The sequence below is a fragment of the Mytilus californianus genome, unplaced genomic scaffold, assembly GCF_021869535.1.
Source record: "Mytilus californianus isolate M0D057914Y unplaced genomic scaffold, xbMytCali1.0.p SCAF_5, whole genome shotgun sequence".
NCBI classification, from domain to species: Eukaryota; Metazoa; Mollusca; class Bivalvia; order Mytilida; family Mytilidae; genus Mytilus; species Mytilus californianus.
The window spans coordinates 25257701-25278145 of NW_026262701.1; the positions used below are offsets into that span (position 1 = coordinate 25257701).

The 20445-nt window shown below is 32.3% G+C and overlaps 1 protein-coding gene across 1 annotated transcript; it reads right to left on the reverse strand.

Annotated features, from left to right (window-relative positions):
- Positions 1–401: 401 nt before the first annotated feature.
- LOC127702255 (vitellogenin receptor-like) lies at positions 402–20106 on the reverse strand. Its single transcript, XM_052206376.1, has 7 exons — positions 19798–20106; positions 18778–19161; positions 9385–9492; positions 6492–6641; positions 4867–5013; positions 3189–3281; positions 402–877 (listed from the first exon to the last, which is right to left on the reverse strand). Exons 1-7 carry the CDS (start codon positions 19868–19870, stop codon positions 750–752), a joined length of 1083 nt encoding a protein of 360 aa, XP_052062336.1. The 5' UTR covers positions 19871–20106; the 3' UTR covers positions 402–749.
- Positions 20107–20445: the final 339 nt, after the last annotated feature.

The following is a 20445-nucleotide window of genomic DNA, read 5'->3' on the forward strand; positions in this document are numbered from 1 at the left end:
AGTATAGACTTAGCAATATAATGTCTGTGAACAAAATTTTATATATAAAAGATACAAGTAGAACTCTATAACGTTAAATTTGTATATTTAATTATTTGTTTTTATGCTCGTTTGTTTCTCAATTTCATGCTTAGCTAGCAGCTGGATTTGAGGCGTCTTCTTCAAATCATGATATTATTAATTGTCCCGTTTTTCCAATGCATTGTTAAGCATCTATAAATATTGAATTATTTTGGTTTAAAAAAACCATCGAGTACGGGCATAAGTTACAATCATTTGCTGTTTCCAATTATTATATTTTCGTTATCTATGAATTTGCCGGATTGTTTTCGAAAAAAAAAGTGATAATTATTAACTGATATTCACAAATATATGAAAAAAGCCTCACTACAACATATCAAAAGAAGGTTCTTGCAAAACAAAGTTTAGTTGGGAAAATGAGTTACAGGAATACAATACTCTGTATTTTCACTGTGTTTTCATCGGACACTAAGTAGTCCTTTGTTTTATTTTATAATGTAGTTTTACATGTTTGATCACAATAAAATCTGTGTGAAACAGATCTTTGTTCATATGACATATTTAATTTGTCTAAAAAATGTAAAGAGGCTCGATCTGTGTTATACAAGCAGATATTAATATCAGTTTCCGGAACAACAACTGTATTTCTTATTTTTTAATATAAAAGATAAAACATTATATCGAAGCAATTACACCTTTGAGGCATTGAAATCTTCCATCCTTCATTTTCAAGTCTGCAGTTCGTCTTCCGTACTTTGTATTCGAGTTGTAATATTATCTGATGTATTATCTCTGTATATCTGACATCCGGAAGAAATTCCATCAGATTGTTGATGTCGTCGTTTCCTTTTTTTACCTATATAAAAACCAGACACAACTATTAATTCAGATTTTCTTTAAGAGTTCGAAGAAAAAATAGTAAACTTGCTGTGTTATTTCACAGACAACCTCAAGCAGTGATTTATCGGTTCAAATATCATTTTCTTTAAAAACCTACCATCTAACAACGTCCCACGCGTAAAACTGGGAGACAAACGTAATTAATATAAACTTGTCATCTACCTAATCTCACAGGAAATCATTTAATTTTCAAAGGTAAGAGTGGGAGATACAGGGATAGACGTGATGTTTATAAAGGAAACATATCTAATGGCTGAATTAACTCTTAGGAGGATTTCAAAAAGAAGCCCGAATCCTTTTATTAGCAATCACTCAATGCTATATTGACTACGACTTAAAACTTTAGAATAATTGCACTCAAGTTTGGTTGGAATTTATTAGAGGTTTCAATTGAGCTAACAAAAAATACAGTAAAACTCATTTAATATATCAGCCTTATAAACGAATTTGGTACGCAAGACGTGCTTTTTGTCTACAAACGACTCTTCAGAATTTTAAAACATTTTAAGGCCTAGTCAATTATAAAGTTGGTGAACATTGAAAACAAATCCAAAACATTGGTAATCTAGGCCAGGTGAAGAGACATCTTACATTTTCAACTAATTTTCAATATATTTTCGACTATTAGCTTTTAATGAAAATGACAATATCAATATATATTTTTTCAGCATAGAATTGCTCTTTGAATGTAGCTAAATATTGACCTGAATGACTGTTCAAGATTACCATTTTGTGCAATTTACCTATACGTTCGATTGATAGTAGCTTTGATCATGTTGGCTGATATGAAAATTAACATACTGATATAGACGGTTGTTCTTCCGTATGTTAAAGCGATTTCAGAGATGAACTTTAGAAACCACTACGGTAGATGAACGTCAATTAGAAAAACGAACACTGGACTATTGGTGGCAGGTGTTCGAAAAAAACGTCAGGTGATTTTGTCAAAACATATTTTTAGCTCACATGGCCCATAGGGCCAAGTGAACTTTTCTCATCACTTGGCGTCCGACGTCCGTCGTTAACTTTTACAAAAAACTTCTCCTCTGAAACTACTTGGCCAAAGTTACCCAAACTTTGCCTCAGTCGCCATGAGAGTATCTAGTTTTAAAAATGTGTCCGATGACCCGACCCGCCAACCAAGATAGCCGTTATGGCTAAAAATAGAGCAGAGAGGTAAAATGTAGATTTTGGCTTATATCTCCGAAGCATTTAGAGCAAATCTGACGGTGTAAAATTGTTCATCAGGTCAAGATCTATTTGCCCTGAAATTTTCAGACAAATCAGATAACCTGTTGTTGGGTTGCTGCACCTGAATTGGTAATTTTAAGAACATTTTGCAGTTTCTGGTTATTATCTTGAATATTATTATAGATAGAATAATGAGCTCTACCAATTGTCTATATACATCAAAACTGTTAGACAAATTCTTATAGGCGTTATTGCCCATAAATGACAAATTTTACCATTTTTTTTTTCATTTTTTCCTGTTATCACGAAAACTATAATATTTAGAGAGAAACATTTTTTTTCCCGTTATGCCTTATATGATTTAAATTATACACTTTAAATCACAAAAATGATCAGCAAGGCAAGATCTATTAAAAAGTCAAATTTTGCCGATATAGTTAGTAGACTGTCACTCTTCATAGGAATGATTGTCCATAAATGAGGATTTTTTTACCCTCTTTTGTGTTTTGAGCAAAAACTAAAGAAGATAGAGAGAAAATAAACAGACTAAAAGATCAGTAATACAAGATCAACAAAATAGAGATTTTTGTCATGAAGTCTATTCTCTTCTACATTGTTGGAGAGTGTCCTTTGTTTGACATGCACATAGACCAAGGTGAGCGACACAGGCTCTTGAGAGCCTCTAGTTAAACAATGACAGCTGCACCCGCGTTCTGTACAATGTTTCAAGCGTTTGAACACTGCTCATTCATGTTTTTTATAACATTTTGTTGTTGTGTTGGTTGTTTATTTTTTTTCTATTAGTATATCATTATAAATGGAAAAGACGGAATATGGTGCATACATTCATTACACAAAATCTGTACAAGCACTTAACAAAATCCAAAGCAAAAGACAGCGCATTTATTGTTGTTAACTGTTTCTGATTGTTTTCGATTTATCTTATTTCTATCTTTTTGATCATTTTTTAATTTCATTGATTTATTTAATTTTGCTTTAAACCATCTGCAAGTTTTAACTTTATGTTTCATTTAATGTTGTACCAAATAGTCACAATATAATGAACTTATACTTGCCTGATTTTACAATGAAGCATATGGCAAAAACCAAAACAATAAAGAAGGCACAAACAACAATGGCAATGGACGTGTTATCAATCTTCTGTAAATCTGAAAATATCAATTGTCGAAATACAAATTGAATTAGTGTCAAATACCTACCATTTATCAGTTGCTGGGTTACATTTAAAAGAATTAACAAAAAACCAAAAATGATCCACATATATATTTATAACAAAATACGCTTTCCTTGTAAACGAACATAACCTCTCTCCGTTGTGGGTTTTCCACTGTGGTTACTACTTAACTATGACTCTTGATATTATAGTGACCTCTGTTCACTACTTCACACATTTACTCAGGCACATATTTCTTTGTAGACATGTGTATCGTTTATCGTTCGGTTGGTTGATATTCATTGCGTTGTTTGATAGTCGATCGTTTGATTTTGTCAAGTTTTATTAAATTCCCCCGTTTTTATTTTACCTTGGAGTTATTTTTGTTAATACTTTTTTTTATGAAAATCAAAGATTATTGCTAAGGCCGTTTCTTTGTACATTGTTATCTTTTTAGTTTATCGTCCAACATAGTTGAAGACTCTCGAACACCTCTCAAGATGAAGAACAACAGAGACGCAGTTGCTTGACAATGTTTCTTGTATTTCATAGTATCTTTGATGGAATTATTCCCTTTATTTTCTAATGTTGGACAATTTCCATTAAAACATTATTGTTAAACAAAAGTTTATTTTAGGATGTTTTTCCTGTAGCAACTTTTTCTGTATTGACGTGATTTAAATTTAATATATTAACTGTCTTCGGTATTGACGTGGTTTGAATTATACATATCATCTATCTTCAGTTTAAAAATTATGTAATTGTAGTATAACTATGATTGAAGCTCTCTGGCTATTCAGTATGTCTAGGTGCTAATGATATTGTTATTCCCAAACGTTTTTCTTATATTTGACTTCCTATGAAAGAGACGCGAAAGATACCAAAGGGATATTCAAACTCTTGGGTCGAAAACAAACTGCAATGTCATGGCAAAATAACGACAAACGACGAAAAGAAAGATAACAGTACAAAACAAAAACATACAAAACTAAAGACTGAACAACAAGAGCACGAACACGAACCCCACCAAAAACCGGGGGATCACAGGTGCTTAGAAAGGGTATGCAAATTTTTCTTCACATGTTGCACCCGTCGTGTTGCTCATGTTAGTACAAACCTGATGATAAGTCTAATTTGGTAGATCACATTCGAGAAAAAAGATGACGAGATTGTGGTTACAACAATTTGAACATATCCGTCGTCTTAAGGTGTCAGGTGTTACTGATGAAAGTTATTTCCAATACAAGTTACCTAAAATGGTCAGAAATGATCTTATACTATCATACTGCAATGATATCTACTAGAAAACATGGCTTACTACCATGTAATAAACAAGACGCTCTGTTATTATTTGGATGGATTTAAGTCGTACAAGGTTTATTAACATGGTTCATTTGAGTTCCTTATTTAAATATTCGAAATGAAATGCAAGAGTCGAACAAATAGTTAAATAATGTTTGCGGACTGATCGTACTAAGAATACTTTGGTAGGAATTTGCAATTGGTCGTTTAATAAGTTATCAACTTTTAAATCGCCGCCTGATTATTAAAATCAATACTCATAACATGAAATAATCTACCTGAATTATGAAGACAATCATCAGCTGGAAAACAGTTTTCTTTCTTGGAACATTGATGTTCATCCCACGTAAGAAATGATTTTCCCGAAAAATCTGAAGTACATGAATGGAGATCAGACTCCAGACTCCATGATTCTTTACATCGATCTAAATCAAAGGACAATACTCTGTTATAACAAGATTTCAGTAAAAGTAAGTTTAGCATTGAATTGAATATATTTTCTTCGATGATATCCTATGTGTTTGTCGTTTTAGGTGTTTGTATTGCCGTAGACTGTAGGACATCAAGTTTAACCGATACATGCTTTAGCATGTTTTTTTATATTTGTAAAACCAGCTCATTTTTGGTTGTTACATGTTACATGATTTGTTAAAACCTATAAAACAACATCAATGTAAATATAAATTTGTTTTAGATTAAGGTTTGATTTTTCTATTAATCTTATTAACATCGGGTAATGACCGCATCTGATGACGATTATCACTAAAACACGTATCGTGCGCAAATAAACAATTATCAATACATGAAATTTAACCTGTTTCAGATTAATCTCAAATAGAACTGTTTCGTCGTCAGTTTTCGGGAGAGCTTTTTCAGACACCTTGTTTTCGTGACTGTACTTGAAAAACTCAAAACCTCGTATATCTGGTTACTTGAAAACCTAAATTTAGTATTCAATATGTAGGACAAAAAGAGCGTTAGTTTTCCCCATGAACACAAGAACATCTATATCGTTTCAGGTGACCATAGAAATTCAGAATTATGATTTACCAATAAGTATAATGTCTTTTTTGTTGACGTCTTTCGTTAAATTTTTCTTTATGTAATGTTTTTGTCAGTTGTGATGTATGTTTACACAGTTTTGATTGCTGGATCCCAATTATTGTCACAATAACCTATTATTTCTGTTGCTCATCCAATTTTGTCAATATAGCGGAACTATAAACAACTGTTATACAAGTGGGAGGCTAGCTATAAAACCAGAGTTAACTGACAATTTTGCTTGTACCAAGTCAGGAATATGACAATTGTTTCCCATTCGTTCCGTTCATTGATAGCGTTTGATTTTGTTTTCATGGACTTCCCGTTTTTTAATTTACTTTTGTTTTCATTTTTAGAGAATGATAATCACAACACTAAATTTAAACAAGCCCAGCCTCTCAAAACTGTCCGACAACATTCAAGCAAACACCACTTATTCTTGGCTCCATTACTTTCTATGTTAAATTCTTCCATTTCAAGCATTAATATCTCTTTCTTTTGTTTACGTTCAAATAAAGCGATAGCAATTTCATATCAAATCGTGTATTGTTCTGATAAAATAAACATACCTTTAATTGTATATAGGAGCCTTCTCGGAACTTTGGAAGGACAAAACAGGTACTTCAGATCTGAGAGAGAGACTTTTTATACCTCACTTTTCCATATAAGTTCTGCTTTTTATGAAGGCCGAATGGTGCCCTGTAATTGTTTGTCCTCTAATCTCTATGGATAGTTGTCTCACTTGCAACAAAACCACATCTCCTTATTTATATATAAAACGCTTAATATATCATACATGTCCCTTTTTGGAACATTGTTTTGACATTTCGTTGACCTTAAACACATTCAAAGCAATACTTGCCTTCCTGTTCATCACTGCCGTCTTTACAGTGAGTAAACCCATCACAGATATACCAAAAAGGTTTCCCCCAATTATAGTGATATCGGGGTAATGTTGGGGATATACATGTCCCGTCTCCACATAGAAAACATCTATCTGAGTCAACAGAATCTGAAATATGATTTCAAATATGTTCCTAATTACTGTGATATATAAAAAGAAAATTACAAAAAAGAAAAAAAAAAACGATATGTAGTTTGATAAGAAGGAAGAGGTAATAATGGAACACTTCTTAAGACACTTAACGGTTATAAAGATGATCAACAAAAAATTGTCAACAAAACACTGATAATTTCATTTTGAAATTTACCACAATTTAAAGAGAAACCTTTATAATAACTAAATATATATATTTAAAAGAGAAGCAATCTTGTCACTGAATTACATGCTTTACATAATATGTATTTAAAGTTAAGAAAAGAGTATATAATAGAAAAACAAAGGATATGAGGTATCCATCGATGACACAAAATCAGTACATGCACAGCATATAATTCAATTTTTACCATGAATATGTCATTTCTTTATATGTGTTACCCCGTCATTAGTTATATAAGGACACAAATTAGAAAAAAGGTACTGTTAGGGTTTTGCTGTTCCATTTTAAATTATCACTTTTAACTTTTAAGGATAATTTCATTTTTTAGTATTTCGAGAGATCCAAAATGTCAATACCAATTTTAGATATCAAGTTAATTTCATTACGTGTATCAAATGTATTTTGGTAATTTACAAATTCTTCATCGAATGTTCTGAAGAATGTATGTATATCACGGATATTCAAGCGATTCCTTCAGTCTTTTGTTTGTTACCTGTATTTGTGTTATCAATCGATTTATGAAATTTGGACATCGGTGAACCACTGTTACTTAAATATCCCCAAATTACTATTGTAAATGCGGTACGAGTGCGATAACGGATATTTAAATTAAACCAATTATCGGCCCACCAAGGGCTTGTTTATATAATGATTAGAAATAGACATATGTAAAAAAAAAAAACAATAATGATAATGCTTATGATAATACGGATTTGAAGCTTGATTTGAACTTTACATGTATGTTACGTAATTGTCAATACATACACAGCGTTAACATTTTACTAATTTTAAGCTGATTGAAATTTTATTACCATATTATGCCTAATTTAAAAGCAAAATTAAAAGTAATCTATGGATAATAGAAAAACATCAGGAAAATATAGATACAACAAACGGTTTCGAGATTGATTAAACGATTTTGTTTTAGATTTCTTTGACAAGTATTCATTCACAAATAATTTCATAAAACAGGTTTTGAAAGAAATTGTTTTCAATTCTCAAATGTTTTGCGTGGGATGTTCTAATTTCTCCATAGAGGAATTACTTGATCCCATTAAGCAAATATGACAAGAATCAATCATTTCAGTTCATTAAGCAATGTTTAAATTGACATTTGAGAACTGTATTGATTTTACCAATAAACCAACCTTAATTTATTTCTGATTAAAATATGAAGATTCACAAAATCGGCATTCCCTCATTTTTTCAAGAGTAAAAAGTTGCATATCTAGTTTTTTTCTTCAATTTTTGTTTTATGTATCAGGAACGTACATATAACATATATGTGATTTTTATGCTTTATTCGTTTCAACATGAATAAGAGGATGCATTGTTGTGGAGGTCAACGTGAAATACAAATTAAAGTCTAAATAAATGCTTTTTTAAAACTCATTTACTGATCAAAGATACCAGTCTTATTATTAGGTACATCAGACGCGCGTTTCATCTACATATCCTTCATTCGAAATTTATTTAAACATTTGATGAATATTTTACTCAGTGGCATACGTTTGCTATATTCAATTTCTCCTAAACGTTACAGTCAATCTTAAGTTCCATAAAACAATTTGATATGTAACAGGGACTCCTCAGTGTCTGTTTCCTCTATTTATGAAAACAATTTGATATGTAACAGGGACTCCTCAGTGTCTGTTTCCACAATAGATGCCGTTCTAGGATCAAGAGAAATTATATGGCTCTGAAACCTGGCTAAATAAATAAAATGATTGTAACAACAAAGGCTGAACTTTATAACCGAAAGTTAAACTTGGATGTGTACTTATTGATATCTAAATCTTAGATACGTGATTTTTTATTAGTTGATATTGGCTTTGGACTAGTTTTCAGAAACTGCGAGTACTCTCATATCATTACTTTGGACTAGTTTTCAGAAACTGCGAGTACTCTCATATAATAACTTTGTGTCATTAGTCATTAACTTTTTATTGTGTTTGCTTTGTGTCGATATGATAAGTCCAGCCTTTTCAACAGATTTGTCATAGTTTGCAGTGGTAAGGGTTCATCTTCGCCGTAATCAGTATGTGCCTGTCCCAAATCAGAATTCTGTTATTCAGCCGGTTGCTGTTTGTATATCATATTTGTTTTCCGCTTATTATTTGTTACATAAATAAGGCCGTTATTTTACATTTCCCATGTCTTGGCCTTTTATAACTTGCTATAGGATATGGGTTTTGTTCATTGTTGAAGGCGACCTGTACGCTGACCCGACGGGTGCCACATGTGGAGCAGAATCTGCTTACCCTTCCGGAGCACCTGAGATCACCCCCAGATTTTTGGTTGGGTTCGTGTTGCTTTGTCTTTAGTTTTCTATGTTGTGTCATCTGTACTATTATTTGTCTGTTTGTCTTTTTATTTTTGGCCATGGCGTTATCAGTTTGTTTTCGATCTATGAGTTTGACTTCCCTCTGGTATCTTTCGTCCCTCTTTGCTAACTTCTACGCCATTGGTCTCAGATAGAGTATTTTCTTATTGGCAATCATACCCCATTTTCTTATTTTTATTTTGAAAACTTACCACAATATTCATCTCTACCATTATCACAGTCCTTTACATTGTCGCATAATGACGTCATCGGTATACACTGTACCGGAGAGCATTGATATTGAGAATCATGGCAAAACACTACAAAAAAAGATATTCAAGTTTTTTCTAAAGAGTATATCAAAATCATAGATGTAATCATGAGAAAAAAACTAAATTTGAAATAAAGAAATCAAATATGTAAAAACAAAAATGTTTTATCCGTCGGAAGTTCATTTCCATTGTGGAGAGTTACCTACCAACTCGGGATAGGTCGCCAACTATTTTTGGTTCTCGTTTTTTCTTTTATAAAGCACAAAGCAGGCCTCAAACAGCAAATTCTAACCAAATTGTTTATCTGGGCTTTTTTATAACTAACATTCGGACATAAGTCTTTGTAAAGGTCATACGGTAGGTAACCTAGTGATACTCCTTTTGATGTCTTCAGTGTTTTGGCGGTCTCGTTGGCTATCATAACTACAACTTGATCTTTTAAATAAATAATTTGCCTGACAAAGAAATTTTGTTATCAAATTGTAAATTATCTGACAAGACAGGCAGCAAACTGATATGACTGAATTTGGTAACCATGATGGCCGTATAATGACCTGCAGATTTTTTTTTCTGTAAACTTGATTTAAACCCTGCACAATTAAGTTACCAATAATATGATAACTATGTTGATAAAAGAAAAGAAAAAACAACATATCTATTACTCCGGAAAGTAGTGTAAAAATATACTAGAATAAGGCATCAATGTATGCAACAAAGAAGGACACGCATGATAATTACGTAAAACAGAGAAGACTTGGAAGCTTACAAAATAAATAGATAAAACATGTGTCTATTTCCTGGGAATTTTTGCTTCGCATCACGGTGTGGAGCTATTAGTTTCAGTCGACATACACGCCAGCTTGAAATAATTACTTATCACATATAGATTCTGGTTGGTTGCTTTATGATGCGGCTGAGATACGGCAACAGCTATTGGTTTAAATGAGATAAAGAATTACAGACTTTTCTCGTCTCAGGATAAGACATCAAATGCCGGAAAAATTAACTATGGGTATTTCAGTTCCGATCAACTGTCATTAATTCATGTTCGTTTTATCATAGATATAAGAAGATGTGGTATGAGTGCCAATGAGACAACTCTCCATCCAAGTCAAAATTTATAAAAGTAAACCATTATAGGTCACAGTACGGTCTTCAGCACGGAGCCTTGGCTCACACCGAACAGTAAGCTATAAAGGGCCCCAAAAAATTACTAGTGTAAAACCATTCAAACGAGAAAACCAACGGTCTAATCTATATAAAAAACGAGAAACACTTATGAACCACATCAACAAACGACAACTACTGAACATCATATTCCTGACTTAGGACAGGTGCAAACAAATGCAGCGGGTTTAAACGTTTTAATGGTACCAAACCTTCACCCTTTTTCTGAAACAATAGTGTAACATCACAACATAGAAAGACACACTATAAAATATGCATATATTGCACACTGAAATTCAATATTGAAATATCAATTATTAATACGTGTGTATTTGCTTTGTTTATCTGCAGTATGCATGATTTGTTTTTCTAAACAATGTTCCTATACAATGTTTACGATAAGCATTATCTGTATTTTATAACTTCTGCCAATCTAGGCACACCTCCAGAGAGGCACACTTCCAGAGTCGTGTCCATTTGTAAATGTTTTAGTTTTCAACAACTCAAGTGAAAAAAAATTTAAAAGCATGGATGTATAACGCACACTCTTAAAGTAAATCCATTTTATATCAATCAATATCTAAAAAATACCACATTTTCAATACTAAATCAACAACCACATGCACACATATTACCTTAAATTATGATAGAGCGAAGCAGTCCACAGCTTTTAAAAAAGCTCAAACTTGTATTGCTTTAAGTTTGGTAATGGTATATGTGTATTGTAAAGGTAATGCGGCCAACAGAGATGTTGCGATGTTCTTTTGGACGTTTTTTGTGTTTCGACAGGTAGCTGTTAACTATCATAATAAACTTCTACTTATTTTTTTAAATTACTTTTCAAAATGAAATTCCGGATTATTATACAAATAAACAACTGAATCATGCATACTAAACACTCGAGAAGGGGCATTAATCAGACTGTAACTTAAAGGTTTAAACAAATCTCACTTCAAACAAAAAATCCAAATAATTGAATCAATACTGAAAACAAGAGATAAAGATACAGATTATATGATACATACGACATCAATTAACAGAAAAACATGCATAAAAGAAATCCATTTAAACATTTACAGGAAAAGCACTCAACTCTAAAATACTGGTATGACAGATGACAAAAACACAAATAAAAAACTCCAAACAATCATATAGTAGTAAAGAATGTTCGCGGTGATTGAAAACCAGTCGAAATAATCGGCTAATAAGACATTATGGTGTCCTAGATTTGATATCGGTTCTGTATTCTATCGGAGATTTCATTCAGTATGTGAATAAACAGAACAGGAAAACATACAGAGACTAAAATAAAATGTATAGAAAATTATAAACCAATTAATCAAAGAGCAATTGAAGGTCTTTCCACCACTGAATTTCAAAATCATTGAGAAAGAAGTCACTTCCGGTTAACTCAAAGTTACTACTGGCGTCAAATCATAGGTTTCTTCCTACTGATTCAAAAAATATATGGTTTCTATATCCTTTTGTCTGAAATAAGACAGATAATCTGATACTTTCGGTTTAAAAAGTTTCACTTCCGGTCTCATATGATAGCTTTAGACACACTGATTCCAAAAAAATATGGTTTCTATATACTTTACTTGGAATAAGGGAGATAAATTGCAACTTCCGGTTAAAAAATCTCAATTCCGGTACCATCCTATATGTTACTTTACACTGATTTCAAAGATATATGGTTCTAGGTAATTCTAAATGAAATCAGTGCAGGAAATGGCTACTTCCGGTTTACAAAAGGTCACTTCCGACTTAACGTTTCAAGGTAATATATCTGCCAACCTGGAGCAGAAGACCCCATAGCTTTATCGTGTATAAAAATGAATTTATAGCAAAGGTCAAAATCTAGACCGTCAAATTTACCTTTGACCTTGACCTAAATTTCAAGGTGATCAACCAAGGACCTAAAATCAAAAGACCCTATGTCTGTACTATATATGGTTAATGAGTTATATCACAATACAGCTAATTTTAGATATAAGAGGGGAGAAAACTCCTATTAAAAGTCAACATACCCTTTCAACCAAAGTATATGTGTTGCGACATTTCGTAGCAAACATTTAAGTAAAAATATTCTGTCGATATCTTATACAGTTTATGATGAGAAGCTATCGTAAGCCAAAATCTAAATTCAAAACATGATCTTGACCTTTGACCTTGACCTGATTTTCTTTTTGATGGACCAGGGACCCAAAATCAAAAGATCCTAGGTATCCATTACCTATGGTTTACCAGTTACAAATACATATATCCCTTATAACAAATACATAAGGAGAAATAACTCTCATATGGAGTCTCCGAATAGCTTCGGTCAAATTTTAGAATAAATCCTGAGGAAAAAACGAGCAATTTGGAAAAATAAATTTGTCGCTATCTTTTATGGTTGTGAAGTAGTAGACATAACAGGTAAAACAGTGTTTGGGGAGATAACTCTTACACGAAAAAGTGTTCGGTTAAACGGTGCCAGTTTTAAAAATGTAGAAACTGTTCGATATCATATACCAAATATCTAAGCGATATCTTGCAAAACACAATCTTGTCACAAGAAATAAAAGTGGCGGAAGAAAAAAATAATAATAATCAGAATAAAATCAATAGGTCTTTCTACGGAAAAGTGGAAAGACAAAGTTAATAGGTCTTTCCACGGAAAAGTGGAATTACCTAATAATCAGAACAAAATCAAAAGGTCTTTCCACAGGAAAGGTGTAATACCACCAAATCATACTACATCACATCCGGTTGAATACGAAAAAGGGTCGAAAAAAATATTCCTTTGAATTTGACAGTTGTAGGAAATTAGTCCTACATTTCATTGCAGTAAAAAATTTCTGAGTCATAAACATATATCTTGGGTGGTTCAAAGCACCATTCTTTTTTATTTGGTGTTTCTATAGAATATTTTTGAAACTTGAGGTTACATGGTTACTAAAGCTTGTACACAGGAAAAAAGGGGTGAATAATTGATTAATGCTGGTTAACTTCCAGTAATGGTTATTATCTTATATGCAATGAAATGGTATGTGAAATTTTGTCTGTAGTACTGGACAGGGTAAAACTTTACTCATGCCAAGTATTGCTTTATTTGAAACAAAGATAAATTCTGCACAATTTTTTGAAAAGTGCAAATTTAACGAAGACTAATAGGGGAAAACAATGGTGGTATTACACCTAAAAGAAACATTTTAGTCAGACTATACATTAGCGAATTCTTATGTATCACTAATACCCGACCCATTGATTGAACAACAACAGTATAATCATAATCTTTATCAATAAGTCTATTATACCAAGTACACAGTTTGATGACCGTATGATGACATGTAGATGTCAACAGTTGGCAATCAATAGTGAACAAATATATGACCATGTATGTCCATATGTGTTTTACAATGCTCATAGATGTCACCCCCATGCCTCTATTTTTAAACAATATTTTTGTTTTCACATGACATGCGATACACTACTGCAATTTTGACAAAAACTGAATATTATTATTTCATTTTTATTATAATTAATATGAGGAGATTCTGGAGGACCCAACCTTATAAACAAAATTTAATTTGAAAAAATCATAATATAAGTCATGTCATGCAAATTACATTTTCTGACAATGACAAGGTATTGACAAGTCTGGAAATGATAAAGGAAAGCTGTCATAAACAGAATCAATTAATATCACGACAGAGGAGATATATAATGCTGTAACATATCAATTATAACTTTTATCGTATGAAGTAGAAATTTTTAAAATCAAATATTTGCTTCTATTTCACAGACATCAGGACACCGAAGGCTTGTTGAATATTAAACTAAATCGGAGAAACAGTTTTCTGCGAAGTACATTCGTTGTCCGATTGTAATTAGTATGTCACTGTTTTTGTGGAGTTCGTGTTGCTCAGTCTTTAGTTTTCCATGTTCTGCTTTGCAGATTGTTGATTGTCTTCCCGTCGTGTTTCATTTTTTGCCATGTTGTTGTCATATTTTGTAACACTTATGGTCTTTTTTAGCCCCAATTGTATCTGCTGCCTTTTATTGAGTTACTTTTTGAGATTCTAAGGAATTACTACCCCAGGAATAGATTGCCGTAGCTGAATTTGGCAAAACCTTTCGGAATTTTTGGTCCACACTGCTCTTCAGCTTTGAAGTTTATTTGGCCTTTTTAACATTTTGTTTCGAGCGTCACTGATGAGTTTTTTGTAGACTAAACGCGCGTCTGGTGTACAAAATTTTAATCCTGGTATCTATGGTGAGTTTACTATTCATATGATCCTGCATCGACCACTTTGTACGTATGATTTCTGTTGAGATGAATATAAAATTGAGAATGGAAATGGGGAATGTGTCAAAGAGACAACAACCCGACCAATGAGCAGAAAACAGCCGAAGGCTACCAATGGGTCTTCAATACAGCGAAAAAATCCCGCACCCGGAGGCAGGTCTCAGCCGGCCCCTAAATAAAATGTGTACTAGTTCAGTGAATTTGCTAATTTTGAATAGATATAAGAAAATTTTGTATGAGTGCCAATGAGACAACTCTCCATCCAAGACACAATTTGTAAAAGTAAACCAGTATTCAAAAGTACGGCCTTCAACACGAAACCTTGGCTCACACCGAACAGCAAGCCATAAAGGGCCCCAAAAATGACTAGTGTAAAACCATTCAAACAGGAAAACGAACGGTCTAATCTATATAAAAAACGAGAAACGAGAAACATTTATGAACCACATCAACAAACGACAACCACTGAGCAACAGGTTCCTGACTTAGGAGCACTTTTTAGACAAAGTCAGATGTTTATGCTTTTGTTGAACTATTGCTTCTATTCAACAAACACAACATTAACTAATCTAAAACACATTTTGTGATCAATTGGTTCAGAATTTCTCAAGAAGAACATCAAGATATTTATGTAAATAAACAGATGTATCTTGATTGCCAGTGAGACAACTATATACAAAGACATAAAGAACAGGATATCGTACGACCTTTAACAATGACTAAAACACAAACCTAAACCTAAACCAAAAACAGCAGCTTGAAACAAAATTTGAAATAATTCAAAATAGAAAACTACAGGCTTAGTTAGGGTCAATTACATCAAAAATGTGTTTTACGGTAGATGGCAACAGAAGGACAACCAGCTGAAAATAGCTTGACTTATCAGATTGACATTTAGCACATAACCAACAAACAAAACAACAGAGAACACAAATTATCTATCTTAAGAGTATACGTTCTGGCAGTTAATGAAAGTTGGCTCAATGACCAATTTCAACAAAACGAAATCATAATGTCAAGATGGAACAATCTTATTATATCTAGTTTCAGTTAGAGAAGCGGTTCTCAAAGATTTTTTGTCAAAGTTTAATCATATTTTAACGCAGTGAATTTGTAAGAACCAATTATGAAAAAGCAACCGACTCAATATATAAAAAGACATATAAGGTCAATAATAAAAAGAGTCCATACAAGATGTCAAGCTCTAAATCATCCCGTCTCAAAAAGTGAAATAAACTTTAGTGATTGTCAAAGATCTTCCATTAACACTAAGTCCCCATAATACAAAAATAATTGACTTTGACTAAATTACTGGCGTAGGTTTTTGACTGTGGAATAGGTATATGAGAAAGTGTCGGGTTCAAACTAGCCATCTGAGCAATTAGTTTTCACCAAAAAGGTCGACTTGTGGAACAAAAAACGTAAGCAGAGGAACACACAATACAAATACGTATAGAAAAAAACACACAACTCTACTATACCAATACCATAGACAATAAGAATACAATAAAAAATAATAAATAAATAACAATGATCAATTCGATATCATCATCATAGAAGACAACCAACTATAGAACAGCGATTCACCAATCTTGCCATAATATTTGTATGATCATTACCGTCATATATTGGTCTAAAACCTATCTACGATCCCTTTCCGAGTTGAATAATGGAGTACGTGTTGACACCAGTTTGATATAACTGTTACTGGCGGTCAGACCCTAAAGATATCATTTCGTGATTAGTCAGTATATTGATAAATTTTGTAAACACCAAGGTGTTTTTATTTTGATTATATGTCTTCCCATACCTTTATACTTATTTGGCTATCCTAAATTTTTACTCTGGGAGATTAAGCATAATTGAAGGCAACATATTCATACATTTATAAATTCACAAATTAGCGGAATATTGGTCTGTCAATCTAGACCAACAACTCTCTGCAATTTTGTTAAGAAATATTTCTGTTATATTTGGTTTTAATTACTTAGAAATAAGAAGATGTGGTATGAGTGCCAATGAGACAACTCTCCATCCAAGTCACAATGTGTAAAAAGTAAACAATTATAGGCCAAAGTATGGAAAGTTCTTGCATGATTCATATACAGTAGTGTCATCTGTTTGTTTCACATGAATGTAAATGCAAATATGAATTTCTCCTGTAGTAGCAATACTAGTTGGATGACGGACGCACAAATTACAGTTAAAACCTTTGATTTTTTTTATATTTAAATATTTTTCCAATGATCGTTTTAAATTTTGAGAACATAATACGAGAATATCTCTTTGAGATCGGGGCTTCGGTGACCTAGTGGTCTATATAGTTCATCAATTGTGTCACTTGCCCGTAAACACTGAGGTTGTGAGTGCAAACCCTACACATGGCAGGTACGTTCGACGCCATTCTTAATTGATAAGGATTGTCAGTTTTCCTGCCGAAGGTCGGTTGTTCTATCAGGACACTCTGGCTTCCTACACCAATAAAAACTGACCGTTCAGATATAGTCAATAGTGCGGAAATTGGTGTTAATTTTATACAAATAAGACGATTTATTCTTTCCTACTATTAATGGTACTTTTCTTAGTCAGATTTTAATTGTTAAAATTCCACATTGCCATTCATTTAAAACTATCAGAAAGCCTTTAAGAAGTGTTTTGCCATTACACATTAACTTGAAGCGTCATTCATTCTTAACACCCATAATACAGTTTAACATCTTTCAATGGACATGCGGGTAGCGCCGACATAAACATTTAACGACTCAGAATTCCGTAAATATGAGAAACAGTTATTGCTCTTTTTATAGACGCAAATCATGAAAAGATATAAATATAGGCTTCAGAAGTTTATCGATATCTTTTTAAAAAGTATAAAATATGAAAACAACACGTTAAATAATTTCATGCGTCCGAAGTATCTCCTTTCTTTGACGATAATTAAGAAATTTTCAAGGACTTTTGAATATTGCTAAAATTATAAATGCATATCAATGATTTTATCATTACTTCAAACGACCATCTACATAAAACACTTAATAAAATCCACCGTTAAAGTACTGAAACCACTATGACAATAGAAGATATAAACAAGTCAATCCCACAGAAACAACTGGTATATGCAAAATAAATTAAAAGTTATCTGTCCTCTGGGAATACAAAATACGCATTTAAAATTGATTTTGCATAAAACGACTGCAAGTAATTATTATAACTTGCACGTGTAGGCGATTCATTACTTTTAATCAAAATGCGTTCGATCATAATATGAATATACATAAACATATTATCGTAGATTTATGTCAAATAAATAGGTATATATGGAGAGTTGTCTCATTGGCACTCATACCACATCTTCCTATATCTATATACGTATAGACTAGTTGGTCGAAAGCTCTTACGCGCTTACACAGTATGCAATTCTTGAGTTCAACTCCTGTTGAGGATAAAAGCTCAAAAATGCAGGCCTAACATCAATGGACTCAATTCAAAAATGAAAAGGTATATACAAATGTGAATCAAGATAGTGCAATGAGCAATCTTAAATGTAATAAATAGATTTATTTACCTTTATTTTATTTGCCAAGATCTTATTTGTTGCTTTTAATTTTTTATTACTTAAAATGTCTTAGTTGCACACTATATTTAGTATAGGCAACAGAGCTTTTAATTGACACTTTAATGAAATTATAAGATGTTTGAACAGTATGTACATACAATTAGAAAAAAAATAAATAAGTCCCTAGACATAGAAACTAGCACACATATACTAATAATGGTCGCCTTAAAGACATGCCAATGATTAAATGAATAGCTGAAACGTCTGGTGGTGCTCTTCTGCTTTTCTTTTATTATTGTTATATGAATTTACCTACCTGGTGTGCTCGATTGTATTTCAATATGACCTTCAACTATCTGATCAAAACGTCTTTTGATCATGACCCATAATACGTTTGACCTCGACACTATTTCAATATTCTCTGTGTGGTCACAAAATTGGTATGAGGTTAACGAAGCTCTATCTGGACGATATTTGTCATTTCCGACACTTAGATACCCATGTTGACAGCCAATTTTGGTTGGTTTATAAACGATTTTCGCTCGCAAACGAAGTCCAGGATATGTAATAAACATCTTACAGGAAGATGAAAATTGATGTGTGAAAATTGCTGATTCATGATCAAAAGTCCCCGATGTGAATGTAATTATAAAATGTCCTTTGAATATAAATTCCTGGTCATCACAGGACTTCAAAATTCCTAAAACAGAATGAATATTGCTTATTGGTAAGGGAAAATGTTAATTTTTTTTTCATGTCTGATGACGTCACATTTTTGGGTTTTTTTTTAATTGACCCTTGTATGATAAAAAAAACCTACATTCATAAACATTTTAAGTAATTAAAAGTACATGCACAAAAGAAATGTTTAATCATTCCCTTGTATTTCATTTAACAAAAAACATATATGTATTTAAATAGTTTTCTGCACAGAGCTGTCTGTCGATTTGAAGCCTTTTTACGTCACATGAGGTTTGGGTACGGACCAAGTTTTCCCTTCGTTATGTTTAAGAAGGGATAGGGGTTACGTATACAGTTATTTTAAGGTTGTCTAAATAAGAACAAGAACACATAAATTGGAATAAAGTGTAGAGGATCGGACATGAACCTTACATTTGTGTACTAAAGGCAGTAAAAATGTCAAAAGAAATAAAGTGATCTCAGAAATGGCACTGTTCGATGTGCATTACAAAGCAGTACAACGAGTGAGTCACGTTTATGTCGAGTGTTCAAAAAAGAACATCTATCTTTCTTTCCTTAAAAACACTTTTTTGCAAAAAAAATCATATCAACCATGCGTTAATTCAATAAATAAATTTTATTAATACTAACTTACCTCTTCGATCAAAATTCAATACTCCACCAATGAATAATACTACGAATACTACAAAAGAAAAGGGATTTATCATTTCAACCTGGTTCAATATTAGGAAAATGAGTTGTCACCATCCCGAAGTCATATACCAATTTGTCAACGCTGTCACAATGATATCAAGGATCTAAAATATGTTTTGATAAATCCATCCAATCATTAATGGAATTATTCCTTAGGAATAACCGCAAGCCGTTTTGCGATGTGAAAAATCATGTTATCATACACGTCTTGAACCAACTTAAGACACCGTAAATAAATGGATGACAACCTCTAATGAACAAAACTGGAAAATTGATTTCAATCAATCTGTGAAAAATCGAACTGGGAAATTTTATAATTGCGTGTAGGAGTATGTATTAAAGTTACAGACTTAAATGCATTAAAATAACAGCTTACAGCATCTTTGTAATCAAACCTAGAAAATATCATTTATCCTGGGAAATCTAAACACTGGAAAATTATGATATAAGTAACATAATACAGTATAATCATCATGTCAAATCCGCTGAGTTAAAACGACAAGCAACAAATTACAATAGATTTGATGCGAACATTTCATTCAACGTCTTTTGTTGTATCATCAATTTGGTATCGGATTTCGTGCATTTA